At 37.3% G+C, this 16,746-nt stretch overlaps 1 protein-coding gene across 2 annotated transcripts in view; it reads left to right on the forward strand.

Moving 5' to 3' along the window:
- Positions 1 to 6,628, forward strand: part of LOC149789477 (uncharacterized) — a 34,636-nt gene extending 28,008 nt beyond the window's left edge. For both annotated transcript variants that reach the window (XM_089971484.1, XM_089971483.1), the window contains exon 4: positions 2,788 to 6,628. In XM_089971484.1, coding sequence (XP_089827610.1) covers positions 2,788 to 4,589 — 1,802 coding nt within the window. In that variant the 3' untranslated portion in view covers positions 4,590 to 6,628. The remainder of the gene's footprint in view (positions 1 to 2,787) is intronic.
- The last annotated feature ends 10,118 nt before the right edge of the window (positions 6,629 to 16,746 follow it).

The following is a 16,746-nucleotide window of genomic DNA, read 5'->3' on the forward strand; positions in this document are numbered from 1 at the left end:
GTTGAGCCAAAAATGTCAGTGGTGACAAAAAGGAAGGCTAAAGAAATCTTTGCCAAAGCCACAAAAAGAGATTGACTAGCATATCGAAAAAATTTGTTAAATGTAGGCTGCTCTTGAGGCCAGTGTAGCCTGACTGTGTTGTCATATTTTTTAAATAAAGTCATTGTTTTATTCTTATTATTATTATTATTATTATTATTAAGATATTGGATAAATTTGATTATAAGCAAGATCTATACATGCAAGTGAGACGGTCTTGTTTCTAATTGGCTATGCTTATTGCAACTCTGGACAGAATATTTTGATTGGATTTTGCTCCACCATTGTAAATAATAACTTACAGATTCTATAACGAGCAAGGTCTGTGCATGTTAATAAAATGCCTTTTGCTTGTTGCATCTCTTTGACATCCAGTTTCTGTATCACTTGGTAAATGGCTTTATTGTGGAGATGCCAACAGCATGCGTGCAGAGGCACAATGGTGATTTATAGGCATTAACCTTCAACTCTGGAAATTGTTTTAAAAGCAAGAATGGACGGGATTAACTCACCACTGCAAAGCATGGAGAAACAAACATTTGCATAAGCTCTTCATTATCACCAAGGTATTAATAATAAGTATATATTTATTATGCCTTTTTCTTTAAAAATAATTTTTAGCCCTAATGGTCATAGACCAGAAGAACTTTTGGGATGGATTTTTGTCCATCCATCTATTATCACAAGTTTGTTAAAGCTATTTCTCCTAAACTACATGGAGGATTGCTTATTAAACTTCATATTCACTTTCATATCATGGTCTAGTTGGTCCTAAATGAAAAATGTGCCACTCGGATATTCAATAAGGCCATCACAATGATCATCTTGAAAATCTTGTTATAACTACTTCTCCAGAATGAGTGATCACATCAGTCCAGAGTTTCACTGAATGATGTCTTATGATGTCACATTGGTCCTAAATGAAAAAGGTGCCTACCTGATCTCCAGTATATCCACCACAATGGCCGTGTGGGAGATGTTGTTGTTGCTACTTATAGATGGTATTCATATCAATGTGAGACATTTTGTAAAGCCTAGATGGTTATCAGTGGAAATAATGGGCATCCAATATCCAATATAACCACAATGTCTGCCATCTTGAAATCTTGTTAAATTGTCCACAACAGAAAGTCTTAATAACATGGAGTTTTCACGAGAAGACTTCGTATAATGTCCTGTTGGTCCTACATTAAAATGGTGCTGTTGTGATATCTAGTATGGCCACACTATGTTGGCTTTCTTAAAAATCTTGCAACTCTGAAATAGAAAGTCATTTTGACATGAGTTTTCATCATCATATGAGTTCATTACACTTTGTATGATACCTGGTCAGTTCTAAATGAAAATGGTGCCGGGGCCCCGAGTGGCCTAGTGGTCTAAAGCGCTCTTCGTTATGGATCACTGCCATCTCACCTCTGTCTGCGGCGGTTCGAGTCTAGGATTCAGCCAATGTGGGTATGTGAGAAAGCTTGCCAGTAGCTTCTCGTGGGTCGGTGGTTCTTTCCGGGGTTTTCCCGGGTTCTTCCTCCACCATTAATACTGGCCGCCATGTATAGCCTATCGTGTGCTGAAAAATGGCGTTAAACCCCACAACAACAACAACAAAATGGTGCCAATTGTATGTCTAATATGGCTGCCACAATTTCTGTTGTTACACCCACCCACCCCGGAATGGATGGTCATATTATCATGAGTTTTCCATTCAGTCCTAAATGAGAATGATGACAATCTGACATCCAGTATGACCACAACAGCAGCTAATTTGAAACTCGTGTCATTGAAAAATATCAGATGGTTTCAGCACTCTTTGGTTGGAAGGAATAAATGGTCTAATTTTGAATTCCTTGAAGTTCTTTTCCTCCAGTAAAGCATCAGTCCCTTGGAGGCAGAGATGGCGTTAGGAGTATGCTGGGCCTAGGGTGACCATGACCGCGCGGGACCAGAATGAAAAACTGAGATCCAAGTTATCGGACAGCCATTGCCTGCTAGTGGCGTTGAGAAAATGGCTGCATCTCTGCTGCCACCTGTTAATTGCGTAACGAAGTTGACTTTGCAACTTTGCGTGCATTACATGTGGCCTCTATCAGCATTTCCAATTTACCAGAGAATATAGCTTGACAAACTGATAAGGACGGTCTTTGGCATGAAGCATATAGCCCCCCTAAAGAGCGGGGCCTGGGGTGGTCGCCCCACTTGCCACCCCCAAATGCCGTTCCTGCTTGGAGGGTCTCTTGTTATCAGGATATTATAAATTGAATCCATTCACAATGTTGTGACCTCTGAGAGATACATGTTGTTTTTATCAAACACGTAGTACAATGCTACTTAAGTCTGCTCAGAGAAATGGTCATGCAATTCCAGAGGCTTGGGTCTCCTGTTCCAATGGCTACAATAGTGGAAAAGAATTAAAATTGTACAGAAAAAATAGGTTCAGACCACATCATCATAAAAGTGGGAGTAGATCGAAATGGAATAACCCTGAAATTTGTGAATCCTGATCCTGATTATAGAACTGTGATATTTTGGACTACATTACCTTTCCCGCAAGTTTAGCATTAGGTGCATTACATGGGTTTACAATGTGAAACTGTTGTTCAAGAACATTCACAAACTTTTCCAGTGGATATTTTTGTCAATAGTGATTAGTCAATCAATGTATTAAAAGATCAGTAATTCTACTCTGGGTATAATTACATGTTCAGTATGCACTGCTATTTTTAGAAACATTTATTTACTAATTTCTTTCAGGTATGGCAGACAAACATTCATTCATGGAGGAATTTTCACTCAAGGAATATGCCAGGGAGCAGAGACAGATTCATCGAGCTGTCTTAGAAAAACAGAGGGATGAAGGAACATTGATGGAAGGGTTGGAGCAGAAGCTTGCAGAGATGGAGGAAGAGGATTTGAATTCAGATGATAGTGACTGGGAAATGGATGAAATTGATGATTACTATTTTCTTCAGCCAGTTCCTATTCGACAGCGACGCACTATGCTGCGATCAGCAGGCATTAAAAAGATCGATAGCAATGAAAAGGATGAATGTAAACAAATTCGCAGCTCTCGTGAATTGTGTGGCTGTGATTGTAAACTGTATTGTGAACCAGGTACATGTGCATGTAGCCTCGCAGGGATCAAATGTCAAGTTGACCGAATGTCATTTCCATGTGGCTGTACTAAAGATGGCTGTGGTAATATACAGGGTCGTATTGAATTTAACCCAATTAGAGTGAGGACTCATTTCATTCATACATTGATGAGGATAGAGTTGGAAAAGAAAGAAGTGTCTTCTCCAAATAAGGATATAAACAGGAATGATTCTGAAGGAGATTTGGGCAGGAATGGGAATCATAGAGATTTTATTGATTTGTCTCACTTTAACAGCAATGAGAGGGGCTCATGCCGGGATTGTCAGGCATCAGAAATGTGTCATGCTATGATGCAGGAAGTACAGTTTGCATCCATGGAGGCAGAGCAGCAGCGCACACCTTTCATAACCAGTACTTACAATGCACAGTATAAGGTCCCATCCACAACCAGCAACCTACAAAACTGTCCCACAGACCTGCCCACCCCCTCAGTGCCACAAATGATGTTCAACAACACAGAGGAAGAGTGCTATGTGGACAATACAATCTCTCTTTTTGATTATAAAAATGAGGAGAGTTCATATTCAGAGGGCAGTGATTGCTCAGCCGAAGGACGAACACCCATTGAGGGTCAAGTATCCAGTTATGAAAAATCATATCAGGACCTGGGAAATTTCCCCGCTATCAGTAACAATTCAAGTACAGAGTTATCACACAAACCAAATGATGGTTTTATGCTTGAAAATGGTATGGGTCAAAAGTATTCATCACCCTTGGGGGCTGATAGTAATGTGTACAAACTTCAACCTATATCATCAATGTTAAGCTCTGTACAAAATGCAGAGTGGAATAATATGAATTCCAAACAGTATACACGGTCAGATCAGCTGCCATTTGATGACACCACATCCTCTTGCTGTAGTTACACTACCATGACTAATACCACATCCGATCAAATTGCAGAAACTTGCCCAGCAATCTCATCCCACATGAACAAGCTGTTGAGTGACCAATTCAATAATAAGGAAGAGGAGATAACTCCAGGAGTAGAATTCACCAGTAGTTGTGATGCGACACCAACAAATTTGTCACCCAACCATTTGGGACTAGACACAGTTCCATTTGATTACTTGGATGATGGGAACAATCATAGCAAATCCATACAGCAGTTAGATACTAATAATAGTAATGGTGAATCTCATGGAATATTGATTCCCTTGGCATTTGGTGACACAAATGAGTCCATGGGAACACTGGCCCACTCGCTTATTAATGGATACATGTCACCTATATACAATAGGGATGGAATTATGTCAAAAAGATACAGCATTTCATTGCAAGAGGCAGGGAACATAAGAAGAGAAAATGTCATTGGTAAATTGAAACCCATTGACTCGTCAGACAATTCAAATTTTGGAGAAATCATCAAAGAATCTATTGTTGAAACTGTCTCTGCTTAGATGATGATTGTAATTTCTTCGGTCTTTTTATTATTATTCTCATCAAAATGTCTTTTTTAATATTCCTGCCATAAAGTTGAATGTATTATGTTGTCCATCCTTCTGCTTATCTGTCATAAACATACAGTAACTCAAGTCCACAATCTGCAATTTCTAAACTGTGTGGATTGCACTTCGGCTAAGGAAGAACCCTATAAGTTTTGAGGTCAAAAGTTTAAAGGTCAAGGTCACTTACTGAAAGAAGAAAAGTTGTTTCTTGCACAGTAATCAGAATTATCCATCATCTTCAGTTAGAAAAATTGTGGATGGCTAGCACTTGAGTTAAGGTAGAACCATATTAATTTAGGGTCAAATGTCAAGTTCATTGTGACTGAAAGAACAAAATCGATTCTGCACAAACCTTTAGTTCTTCACCATCTGCCAAACTTTGTGGATGGCTTGCACATTTTGTTGGCAGAACATATTAGGCAAAGGTCAAGGATACTGAATGAAAGAATAAAAATTAGTTCCACATAATAACAGTTCTTCATTATATGAATGGGCAAAACCAAATGGATAGTTGGTGGTGGGAAGGAAGAAGCTGTTGATTTTGGGGGACAATTGGTCAAGGTCACTGTGACAGCAAGAAGAAAAATGGTATTTTTTTAGTGACTTTAGTTCTTGGGTTTAAGTTTAAGGATTACTTGAACTTAATGTATTGAAGAGGCCTGTTGGTTCTGGAGCTGGAAGGCCAAGATCATTGTGGCTCAAAACAAGATGGGTTTTGCTGAACAACTTCATGGTTTTACAAGTTTTCCAGTGAACAGCTTTTTTCATTATACATTATTATAAGCCATCCCTCTTGAAATGAAGTCTAATAAAGTCCCAGTCAGTATCACTTTGCTTACCAGTCACTCAAGGTTGCAGCATTTGCTAAAATTGATGAATCTCATCACTGTAAATAATAATAACAATAATCAAAACAATGCCATTTAATTGAGCCAGTTTGGAAGTCAGTTTAATGCCCAGTCTTTTTGTTATGCCTATTTATATGAAAGCCACTAGCAATCTGCATACCATACTTCATCAGCTTCCAATTGTTTCAATTGCTGTGTGTGTTTTAGCATCATATTATCACAGGATTCATTTTAGAAGACCTGTATATGTGGCTTATAAACGTGAAATGGTGTTTCCTTATAATAGTGCTTGTTGAAGGTTCTAATAAGGAAATATGTTTTTCAAAGATAAATAATATTTTTTAAAGAAATTTTTGTCAGCAACATCAGTTAACTAATTTTATGTGTAATGTTGGTAAAGCCAACTGTCATTAGCTTCAGCCTCTTTCTAGCAGTGACACATTCAATGTGAAAATCATCAATACTTTTCCGAAAATATGTGACAGAAATATCATGCTATACAGTCCTCTTAAACAAAAATATAGAAATATATATCATGTAATTTGAACAGGTAGTTCCTGCATCACTGACAGCCACCTGCAGTTTCATTTACATGGTTACTGATTTTGTAAATGTGTAAACATTTACAGGCACTAAACTAAGCTTAGCCATTTATACATGAAAATGTTGTGGCCATGTAGTTGGTATCACTTTGCTATTAATTTTTTTTTATTTTATACAGAAAACATTAACTTTTTGTGCCTACAGTAAATTGTTTTTTATGACAGCATTTTTTTGTGATAATTGTAATGAAATTTTAATGAGCCAAATATTTAAAAGGACACCTCAGATATGTATGTCATAATCTTCGTAAAATTAATCTGGAAGCTGAAATAAGTTGTATTTGAAGATTTAAAGCTGTATGATTGTTGTTGGAATCTAGTCATGGGTTAGAAAACTGCAAACACATACACATGCATTATAATCGAATCGGTACCAAATATCCTTAATATCCAACAAGGTGTAGCTGAATATATTGAATCTAGTAAAAGAGAGAAATTCTGTCCAGTTTCCTGCAAATATTGCAGTGAATGGTGTATATTGATTATTTGTGGCATCTGTAACAATTTCCATTTGAATATAGAAATAAATTTTAATAATGTTTTTCTGCGTTTTCTATGTAGAATATGTTGGATTCATTTTAAGAACAGTTTGTAATGCACAAGTACAAAATTTGTGATTTTATATATCATTATCGTGCATGATTTACCAGAGCTTAATAATTTGAACCTATGAATTCAAAGTCTTTATGAGTCCTTGGATAACAGTTTGCAAACTCCAAATCATGTATTATGCAGTATTCTTATAAAACTGAGTATATAATTGATGTAACAATTGCCTTAAAAAAGTGCCACCATTATTGCATTGCTATATCTTTTCCTAATACTGGTCCAGTGTGAATAATTCGATCTACAGTTAGGGATTAGCGGTCTAGAACAAAAAAGCAACCTGATCACAGTCTAATTCCTTTGTTATTTCTGTCATTTAGAATATCATTTTGTCTCCATGGATTTAGTGTAGTTCTTGTGTTTCATTGGATGTTGAGTTTTCATTATCTAAGTTGTTGTTGTTGTCATTGTAGGGATTAACGCCATTCTTCAGCACACGATAGGCTATACATGGCGGCCAGTATTAGGTGACGCTCTACAGTTTCGTATTTTGCATAGGGTTAGAATTTTAAAGAAAAAGAATTTCCCCGGCTTTCCTCACAGGTTATACAGGCTGTTTAAAAAAGACCTTGTATATCTTAGGTATAATTCAAAGAACCTTTAATTCCCTTTATTTTCATGTGTGATTGATGGGTGTAATATGGGTTATAGAGTATACAGCTTGGCCTGACTCCAGATGTGCACCTTTCAAAAAAGTGCTAGCTCTACTTGGTCATTTTCACTTCCTGAACTTCAGAGGTAGATTGTATTAAAAAAAAGAGCAGATAACTTTTTTTACATTTTATATATTTGGTAATTCATTCATTGTACTTTCAGAAGCTGGTATTGTCTAGTCTGGCAAAATTCATTTTCCCTATTTTAATAGCTGCTATGGATAGTGTACTTTAGACTAAGTCAGGCCAGTTTTTTAGTACAAGGGAGCAGTCATTTTAGTTACCAGTGTGCTTAAATCATGTACAGTTTACAAAGAAATATCATCCACATTACATTAATGTAGCATAGAGGTATGCCAACATCTCTCCATTGTACATGTTTTAAATGCAGACAACTTCAGCTTGCATACGTCACTCTCTCAGAAGTACATAATAACTGGTGGAGGAAGAACCCGGGAAAACCCCAGAAAGAACCACCAACCCATGAGAAGCTACTGGCAAGCTTTCTCACATACCCACATTGGCTGAATCCTAGATCAAACCCACGCAGACAGGTGAGATGGCAGTGATACGTAATGGAGAGCGCTTTAGACCACTCTGCCACTCTGGGCCCCAACCATTATCTAAGTTGTCTTTGGACATATCTACCGTCAGTTGTATTCATTTTTGTGTAGTAATTGATATTTCCAACCCAGTCCTTGCATCATTTTCATTGATCCGTGTATTTTTTATCTAAAATTGAGGGATTTTAGAACTTCATTAGTCGGGCCACTGGCAGCTGAGTGTTGTAAAGCACATGGCTTTACCAATCACTGCCATCTCACCTCTGTCCATGCATGTGCGAGTCTTGTGAGAAAGCTTGCTAGTAGCCTACCATGGGTCGGTGGTTTTCACGGGGCTTTTCCCAGTTTATTTCTCCATTTCTCCACCAATTATACTGACTGCCATGTATTGTCTATCTTGCACTGAGAAGTGGCATTAAACCCAAAATAATAAGTCCATCATTAGCAAAATGGTGCTTCTTCCATTTTTTTAAAAATTTTTTTGCATGCATAGATGGATATCTTTTGGTCTGGCTTAGCTAAAAGCCTGTTTGGACAAGAGTAATGGACCTACCGCCTCCTCTTCACTGGAAGACCACTTCCTGTCTGAGGAGCAGTCTAGAGCACTTACAGTGATGGGAAGTTATTGCTCTGTCTGGGGTTGCCACTCTTAAAAGAAAATGAGCAGTGACTCTTTCTTGGGAAATTATGTTATCAGCTGCCATGAGAGTGGGATCATAGGCACTTGGCATTGGAGGATGATACCAAACACTTGGTTGTGAATCCTTTCTTAACAAAAAGGAAATCGCATTCTTCTTTTTGCCCAAATAGATCTGTTTACAAATTATGCGGATCTTGTTTGTTGGACTTAAGTTCTCTCAATAGAGTCTGTACATCACTTAACTGGTTTTGGGCTGGTCACTTGGCACAGCAAGTACATCAAGTACTGGGTAAGGTGATTAGTACAGTCTCCAGGTGACCTCCTCTAGTTGCTGTGCACTGAGTTTAGACACCTGTAACCAGGCGCAGTTTATAATACCAGGCCTTGACCACCAGACTAGGGAAAGGGATCTGGTCAATACCCACTGTACCTACCATTCAATGTGTAAAATTCAAATCCTTATGTTAAATGGGCTCCAGGCTTTGTTCACCCATATAATGAAACTGTTCAAGCAGACAAATGTCCTCCTTTCTCTATGTTCCAATTCATGGCCTATTGGCTTTTGTATTACCACCACCCAGTGGTGATTGAGTTGTGCATGTTTCCTCCAGGCTTCATAGAGTCAACAGAATATGCAAGGCCTTAGTCACTCCCTTTCACCTATGGCTTCATTACTGAAGAGAAAAGTGGAGGCACCACTTACTTTCTTCTGCATCAAAAAGAGTTCATTTCCAAGGAGAGAGCCAAAAACAGTTTATTCTCACCCCTTCCCATGACCTTAGGCTGGACAGTGAACCCACAATCTTAAAGCTCCCTCTTTCAAGGAGGGAGATAAGAAGGAATTGTCATGTCTTGCCTCTAAAGTGAAGACAAGATGGCAAACTTTTCAGTTTTGGTAGAGACAGGTGAGTTTCCAAAAGACCCAATGGCAATAGACCCATCTTTTATTTTGAGGTTTACTGGCTTCTTCATCCAGATCTGTGCCCTGTACTGTATGCAATCTAAAATCGACCTTTCACTCTTAGCAGTGGTTAGTAAGTTAACACAGAAGTTGTCTCAAGATGACGATGAAGTCAGACAGAAGAAGGGGTGAATTGTTCCCTATGTGATTTAGCCTCTGGTTTCCACCTCCAGCTATGGGGCCCTTTTGCCCACTTTGCCCCTTAAGGTCCCTTCCTTGAATACAGGTGCTTCCCAGGTGAGAATATTACCAGGGACCCGGGCCATTCTTACAATTAAGTCTTTCAAACCATTAGAAATCAAAGGGCTATTTCCTATAGTGGCCTTGCAAGATTAGAGGGAGCAGCAGCTTGTCACTGGTACTAGCCTGGTCAAAACAGCAAAGAGACATCTCCATCCTGAATGGTCAATGGGTACCCCCTAAACTTTTTATGCAGGAGACCCATTTTAAAACTGTTCCCCACCCATCTTTCACAAGATGAGGTGACCACCAGGAGGCAGGAGATGACATTTACAGACCTCTTCCCAAAAGAGGGAGGCAGTGGGTTGTAGGGGCACACTACCAACTACAATTTCCACTCATTGTAATGTCCCAGTTTGTGCCCAATTGATCCCGTTTTAGAAACTTGGTTTGACCTTTCATATGATGTATCTACCCTAACAGGATCTCATAGATCCTCTCTCTTAAAACAATTCTGTCAAGGAAAACTCATTTGTCTGCTTGCCATGATCTCTATCTACTGGGGACTGTGAGCACAGCATCTGACTCAGTTCCCTAAGGAAGACCTTGTTTTGACCTCTCCATTTCCTGCTGCTAACGCATTGGAGATCACACAAGGACTTTGATTGCACATATCCACTAGGCAACTAGATTACATCACCATCTAAATGGAGATATCAGGACTGGTCACAGTTCATAGTATGGAGCCTCCTTTCTGCACTATGATGCCTTAGATCTCAGTTTGGGTGCTTGCAGACAGGTTCAGGTCATCCTCACATCACAGAATGGTCTCTGGTCTTAACATTCACAGAGACACAAGGATGGAGAATATGATCCTTCATGTCTCTCCATTTCCAAACCAGAGGGTGTGTATGGTGGACACCTTCATTCTGAAGGGTGATCAATCTATACACCTATGCCTTTCTATCCTTTAGTATAATCCCAAGTTTCTTTTTATTTAGTCAGGACCTCTAAATCATGGCTTCCTGAAAAAATCATATGCCCATCTATGTGCCAGAATAAGGTTTTGAGCAAGGTTGCTAACTACATCAAACAGGCAAAGGCAGTGGACTTCCAAGGTTTATGATGCCAAGTAAAGAATATTCTGTAATTGGTGCAGTAGGAAACACATTGATCCTGTTAGTCCCTTCATCCCTTTTAACGACAACTGCAAATTTGTCTTCTCTTTCTTTTGGAAGAAAAAGTCTTCTCAGTATCCACCATTTAGGGCTATAATGCTGCCCTCTCTGATACTCCTAAGTTCTATGTTGGATACACCATTGGGTTGGACATTTGTACTTAAAAACTGATAGTTAATTTGAGCTTCATAGACCGGAGTCTCACTCTTACTGCATAGGTGGAACCTTTCATGTGTGCTTTAGTTCTTATAAAAACCTTATGAACCCTTATGTGAAGCTTACCTTTAAGATAGTTTTCACTTTTCTTCCTAGTGTCATTGAGGAATGAAATTCATGCCTTGGCTATGGAAAAGGATTGATTACAATTCACAGTTGATTGTGATTCAGTTCTCTTTACCAGTCTCTACTTTTAGTCAATAACCAGCTATCAGCTACCTTCCATTGCCAGTAATCTTATTGTAACACACCATGTTGGTTGTGTCTATACCTTGGATGATCAAGGTAGGCTCTTTTCTTGTCTGCTTAGGGCCCTATGATTCTTTGTGGTTGAATCCAAGAGAAAAACAATTGTTGAATCTGCCCTCTCAAATGTACCTCTGGTATTTCAGGAACTACCATCTCCAGGTGGATTACATTATCAAAAGAGCATGTTATAAGCAATTAGTTCTATTGCAGTTGGCTTGATCATTCTTCACTGGCAGTCTCACTCCACGTTTTCTTCATTCCAGCTTTGATGAATGTCAACAGAATTAAAGAATTTGTGAAATGGGTCCAATTATATCAGCTTTGCAATTTTCAAGTCATCTTTCAGTCAGCAAGAGAGCACCATTGGGGAGTGGAGGTGGGTAAAAGTAACTTCACTGTAAAATTGCATTTATTACCAAATTCTCTTTTCTTTCCTGCTCTGATATCATTCAGTCTTGGTTCAAGTCAAAGAATGATGATATTCCAAATGATGAAATTAACTAGAGAGTCAGACTTCTGTTTTTTTTATAAACCTGCAATTACCAATTGGAAGAGGGAATATTCACTTTGTATTGGGGACTAGTACCTGGAAAAAAGATAGCAAGACAAAAATGGCAGGTAAGTATTATGATTTACTGTGTCATTATGATCATGCGTCTCAAAGTACTTAATAACTCACTGATCGTATTTTTATTGTCCCCAGCCTTTTCTGCATAGTAAATGCATTTCCATTCATCTAGTGATCACACTTTTGTTTCTGCTCAGTAACTTTAAAGATGTTTGAGATTAAGGTATGGAACATTTATTTATGCATCATCATATGTGTCACAACACAACTTGAGAGTGCCATAGTCAAGATGGTTCAGTTTATTTAAAGTTTGTTTTGGAAATGTGAAGGTTTATGTTACACCTCCATATTTCACTCTATAAGATTTAAAGCCAAAGAGATTAAGGAATTAAATTTGTTATCAATTATTTCAAAGTATGTTGCACACCACATTGGGGGTCCAGTCATCAGGGTCAAGGGGATAGTTTAAATTTTTTTGTTTTCCCTCACTCTATCTTTTCTACTTGATAGCTTGAGAGCTTTTTACGGTTAGGGTCTGCAACATTGTAACATGTCACCATAAGCATTTATGTATTTTACCACATTATTCGAGGTAGAGCTGTTAGAGATAAAGGGATGAAAATTGGTTTATTTGTGCATAGTCACTAAAATGTGTCATTTACCTCACTGTGGCTCCTGTCTTCAGGGTCAGGGTCACATGTCAATAGGTCTCATTTATATATATCATTTTGCTTTTTAACATAACAGCAGTTTGAGATAAATTGATGAACCTTGGAAGATGTGTTGCAGTGCATGTTTGTGGTCTTCTCCTGAAGGTTATCTGTAAATATTGTTAAAAAAAATTCTGTCTGCTATGTGTCATAAGCTGTTCCAGAAACAGAAATGAACAATGATACAGTTATGATTCTCAGTTTGATGGCATCTGAAGTATCACAATCAAGGTCTTGTAAGCAGAGTAAATGTCTCTTTCTCCTCTAATGATCACTTTGTTAGAGCAGCAAAACTTGATTACTTTCCATGTCTGCCAACAACTTTACATCTTTGTCTTAAGGGTCATTGTCAGATGTCACTATTGTGAACTTTGGTGACCTCAAAATGGTGGGTAGGAGACAAACATTTACAAAATTTACTTTTCTAGTCTTGCCTTCAGAAGGGTCAAGATATCTTCATTATTTTTCTCTTCTAATGCTAAAATGTGCTTGTGCTTAGCTCATTTCGGTGCAATAATTTACTAATCTGCCTTTATATAAATTCTCTTACCTCTGTGAAGATTCTTATTCACATAACTATGCATGCTTGCTTAGATCTGCTGTTTATATTTTTTACTTTACAATTTGATATACATTTTGTGTTCGTGTTTTTAAATCAAATTGATAATTCAGATCTTTCCTTGCTGTTGCACTATATTTAGCAGCATCTCTATTGCCAGGCATGAAATAAGAAGCCAAAATTGTACACAAGACAGTGATGTATTTCGGTTTCAAAATAAAATGTGTGTTAATATTCTTTTATATTTCTCAGAACTGTCTGAATTCATATTTGTACAATGTATTTTATGAAGATTCATTTTTCAGATGTCTTGGCAGTTTATGATGTTGTGCTCTCATGATAAGATATAAAATTATCAAATTTATTATCAGTCAGAATATGGGTTTTATATCATCAAAATGTTGGACAAGTTTGATAATGAATGAGATGCATGCATATTAATGATCTGATCTCTGGAGGCCATATTTATGAAATGATTTTGATCAAAAATATGTGCCAAGATCATTAAGATCTCTGACTAAACTTAAGTGATGTGTGTGATTAGGATTTTTAATATAGCTTTTAAAAAAATTAAGTCATTTCACTATGTCTGCAGCATAGCAGTTTATAGTGTTGTCTAGCACTGGGGCATCATGCCACAGACATGTAGCATTATGTCCCACCCATTCACATTATCCTGAAACCAGGCCAACCAATTATAACACTAACTTCTTAATGCTGAGTGCCTAGCAAGGCAGCTGTTAGTATCATTTTTGTAAGTCTTTGGTATGACTCAGCCAGGGATCGAACCCACAACCTCCCGCTACCGAGGCGGACACTTTAAACACTAGGCCACTGGAGTGGTCCAAAAACCAAATCTTAAGTGAGTTTCACATATACTAATCAGCTGATACTGTAACTGTGTGGCTGACTTCCTGCCCATATTTCTGATCAGATTTTTATCACACTTGAAATACAGGTTTGTCATAATGATCTTGGATGGTTTTGTTAATGAGGTGAGGTTAACACATTATTGTATGTGGTTCTAATTATCACAGATAATTGGCTGAATTTGTTGCCATTCTGGATGCCAGATCTCTGATCTGTTTTTAATTGGAATAGAAATATAGGCTGCTTTCATCAGAATCTTAAGCATTGCATATATTGTTATGACTCTATAGTCTTACACTAAGTAACAGAACAGATTCAAAATGAACTAGTTTTGTAAGATTAAATAGATATTTTACTTTCTGAAAATACAAAATGAAAATTTAAAATGATCTTGAAGTATTGTGAATTAAATCTCAAATAGTCCTAAAAGTTATATTGCAAGTCCAAATGTAAGAATTTCCAGTTGAATTGGTATTCCAAATGAATTCCAGTGTTGATGTACATGTGATCTCGAATATGTTAATATGCCAGTGGCCTGGAGTGTAAATATTTGCTAAGAGTGTTTTGATTTATCGCAGTAATATAATCCAAAATGTTCTCATCTGAATTCACTATAATTCCAGATTAATGTTCCAGGCCAAGAATATTATTGCACATTTTGTAATTCCATTGAATAATAATTTGAGTAAATAAATACACCCAAATCAAAACTGAACATAAAATAAGACTTAATTCTGCCTCAAGATATTAAGGTAAAATGAGTAATTTCTCAAATCTAATTATATAAAAAAAAACTTGGACCCATTAATAGAGCTCAGATGTAGTTCAGCCTGCTTTAAAACATTCAGTTGTCAACAAGTTAGAATGTCTAAGACCCAGACCCAAATAAACTTGTTTACCTCTATTGATAATGACCTGACTATTTAATCTATACTCTAAGAGAAATATTAGCTACGTATTATGTTTACAAAATGTCACTGGTCACGAGCATGATGATCTTGACTTTAGACAAGGTCAGGTACAAAATACAGATAAACATACAGACATTAAGAAAAGCTAACAATACAAATTAAATATGTATAAAAATATTGATGAAGTGATTGTCTGCACTTGTTGCCACCCTGTAAGGCATATATTGGTTTGATACTGATCCTATTTGAAATATGGGCTTGTATCATTAAGCTCTCAGATTGATCAGTAATGAGTGAGATCCAAGTATGTTAATGGGGTAAGCTTGGATCTCAATGCCTACCATGCTGGTATTTGTAATCTGACTTTGATCAAACTTAGAATATATGCTTATGTCATTAAGAACTTGATCTGTTTTGATAATGAGTGAAACCTATGCATATTCATGAGGTGATCTTGCATGCATGTGATTGGCTGAGTTTATTACCACTCTGGAAACCACAATTCTAAGCCAGTTTTTATCAAATGTGGAATGTGGGCTTGTATCATCTGGAACTTACACAGTTTTGAAAGCAAGCAGGATCAATGAATATTAATGAGGCAGTGTCACATCGGATTTTATGAGCTTGCTAGCACTGTTGAAGCCATATTTTTTATCTTTTGGGTTTTTTGTCATCACAATCATGGATGAGATTGATTAAAAGCATAAGACTGTGTATCAACTGTAAAGTGAGCTTATGATTTGTCCCTGCATCCACCATCCATCAATAAGTGGTTGCTTGCTAATATTCTGGAATCCACATTTCTGATCTAGTTTCAATCACCTGGAAAGTCTTGGTAGTGTTATCAGGCCTAGAGATATAAACATATTGTTGTACTGAGAAAGCCTTGGTAAGGTTGACAGGCCTTGAGACAAAAGGATATTAATGGTGTATTGAGAAGGCCTTGGTACGGTTGACAGGCCATGAGATAAAAGCATATTAATGACATACTGAGAAGGTCTTGGTAGGGTTAGGAGGCCTACAGCTATAAGCATATTAATGACACTCTTGCATTTATTTTGGCTGAGCTTGTTGTCAGAGTGGAGGTCACATTTCTGATCTTAATTTGATTAAACTTGGAACATATTTATATTATCAAGATCTCAGATGAGTTAGATCAAGAGTGAGACCCTCGTGTATTGCATCTAATTGACTGTCATTGTGGCCACCTTGGAGGCTTATGTTTTTTAATCTGATTTGATCATAATTGGAATGCATGTTTGTTAGAGTGAGATGCATAAATTAATAAAGTGAGCTTACATATGACTGTCTGAGTGTGTTACTGCTGTTGATACTGTATTTAAGATCTTTGGCAGGTGCGGTTATGGCCAATATCCATGCATGTTGATGTCTATTGTTTGCTTCTGATTGGTTAAGCTTATAGCACTTTATTGACTATTTTCTGATCATATGTTTGTCAGACTTTGTAAATGGGTTTATTTCATCAGGATAATGTATTTTATTATGAGTAAGATCTCTTAATATTAAATAGGTGAACTTGCATAGGATTGGCTTAGCTAATTATTTACATACAATAATTTTGAGTTAATTTTTATCAGACTTGGAAGATCTTGCTTGCGTAGGATTATGAGTTAAATTTATACATATTAATGGATTAGCATGCTTCTGATTGGCCAAGCTTGTCAGCATTAGCAAAGATGTGGCTGAGTGTGATTTTGAGCAAGGTCTATGCGTAATAATGAGATATCTTGTATCTGATTGGATAAGATTGTTGCCACTCTTGAGATTTAATTCT

Source organism: Sinohyriopsis cumingii, chromosome 10 (assembly GCF_028554795.1).
Source record: "Sinohyriopsis cumingii isolate HCF-2022 chromosome 10, ASM2855479v2, whole genome shotgun sequence".
Taxonomy (NCBI): domain Eukaryota; kingdom Metazoa; phylum Mollusca; class Bivalvia; order Unionida; family Unionidae; genus Sinohyriopsis; species Sinohyriopsis cumingii.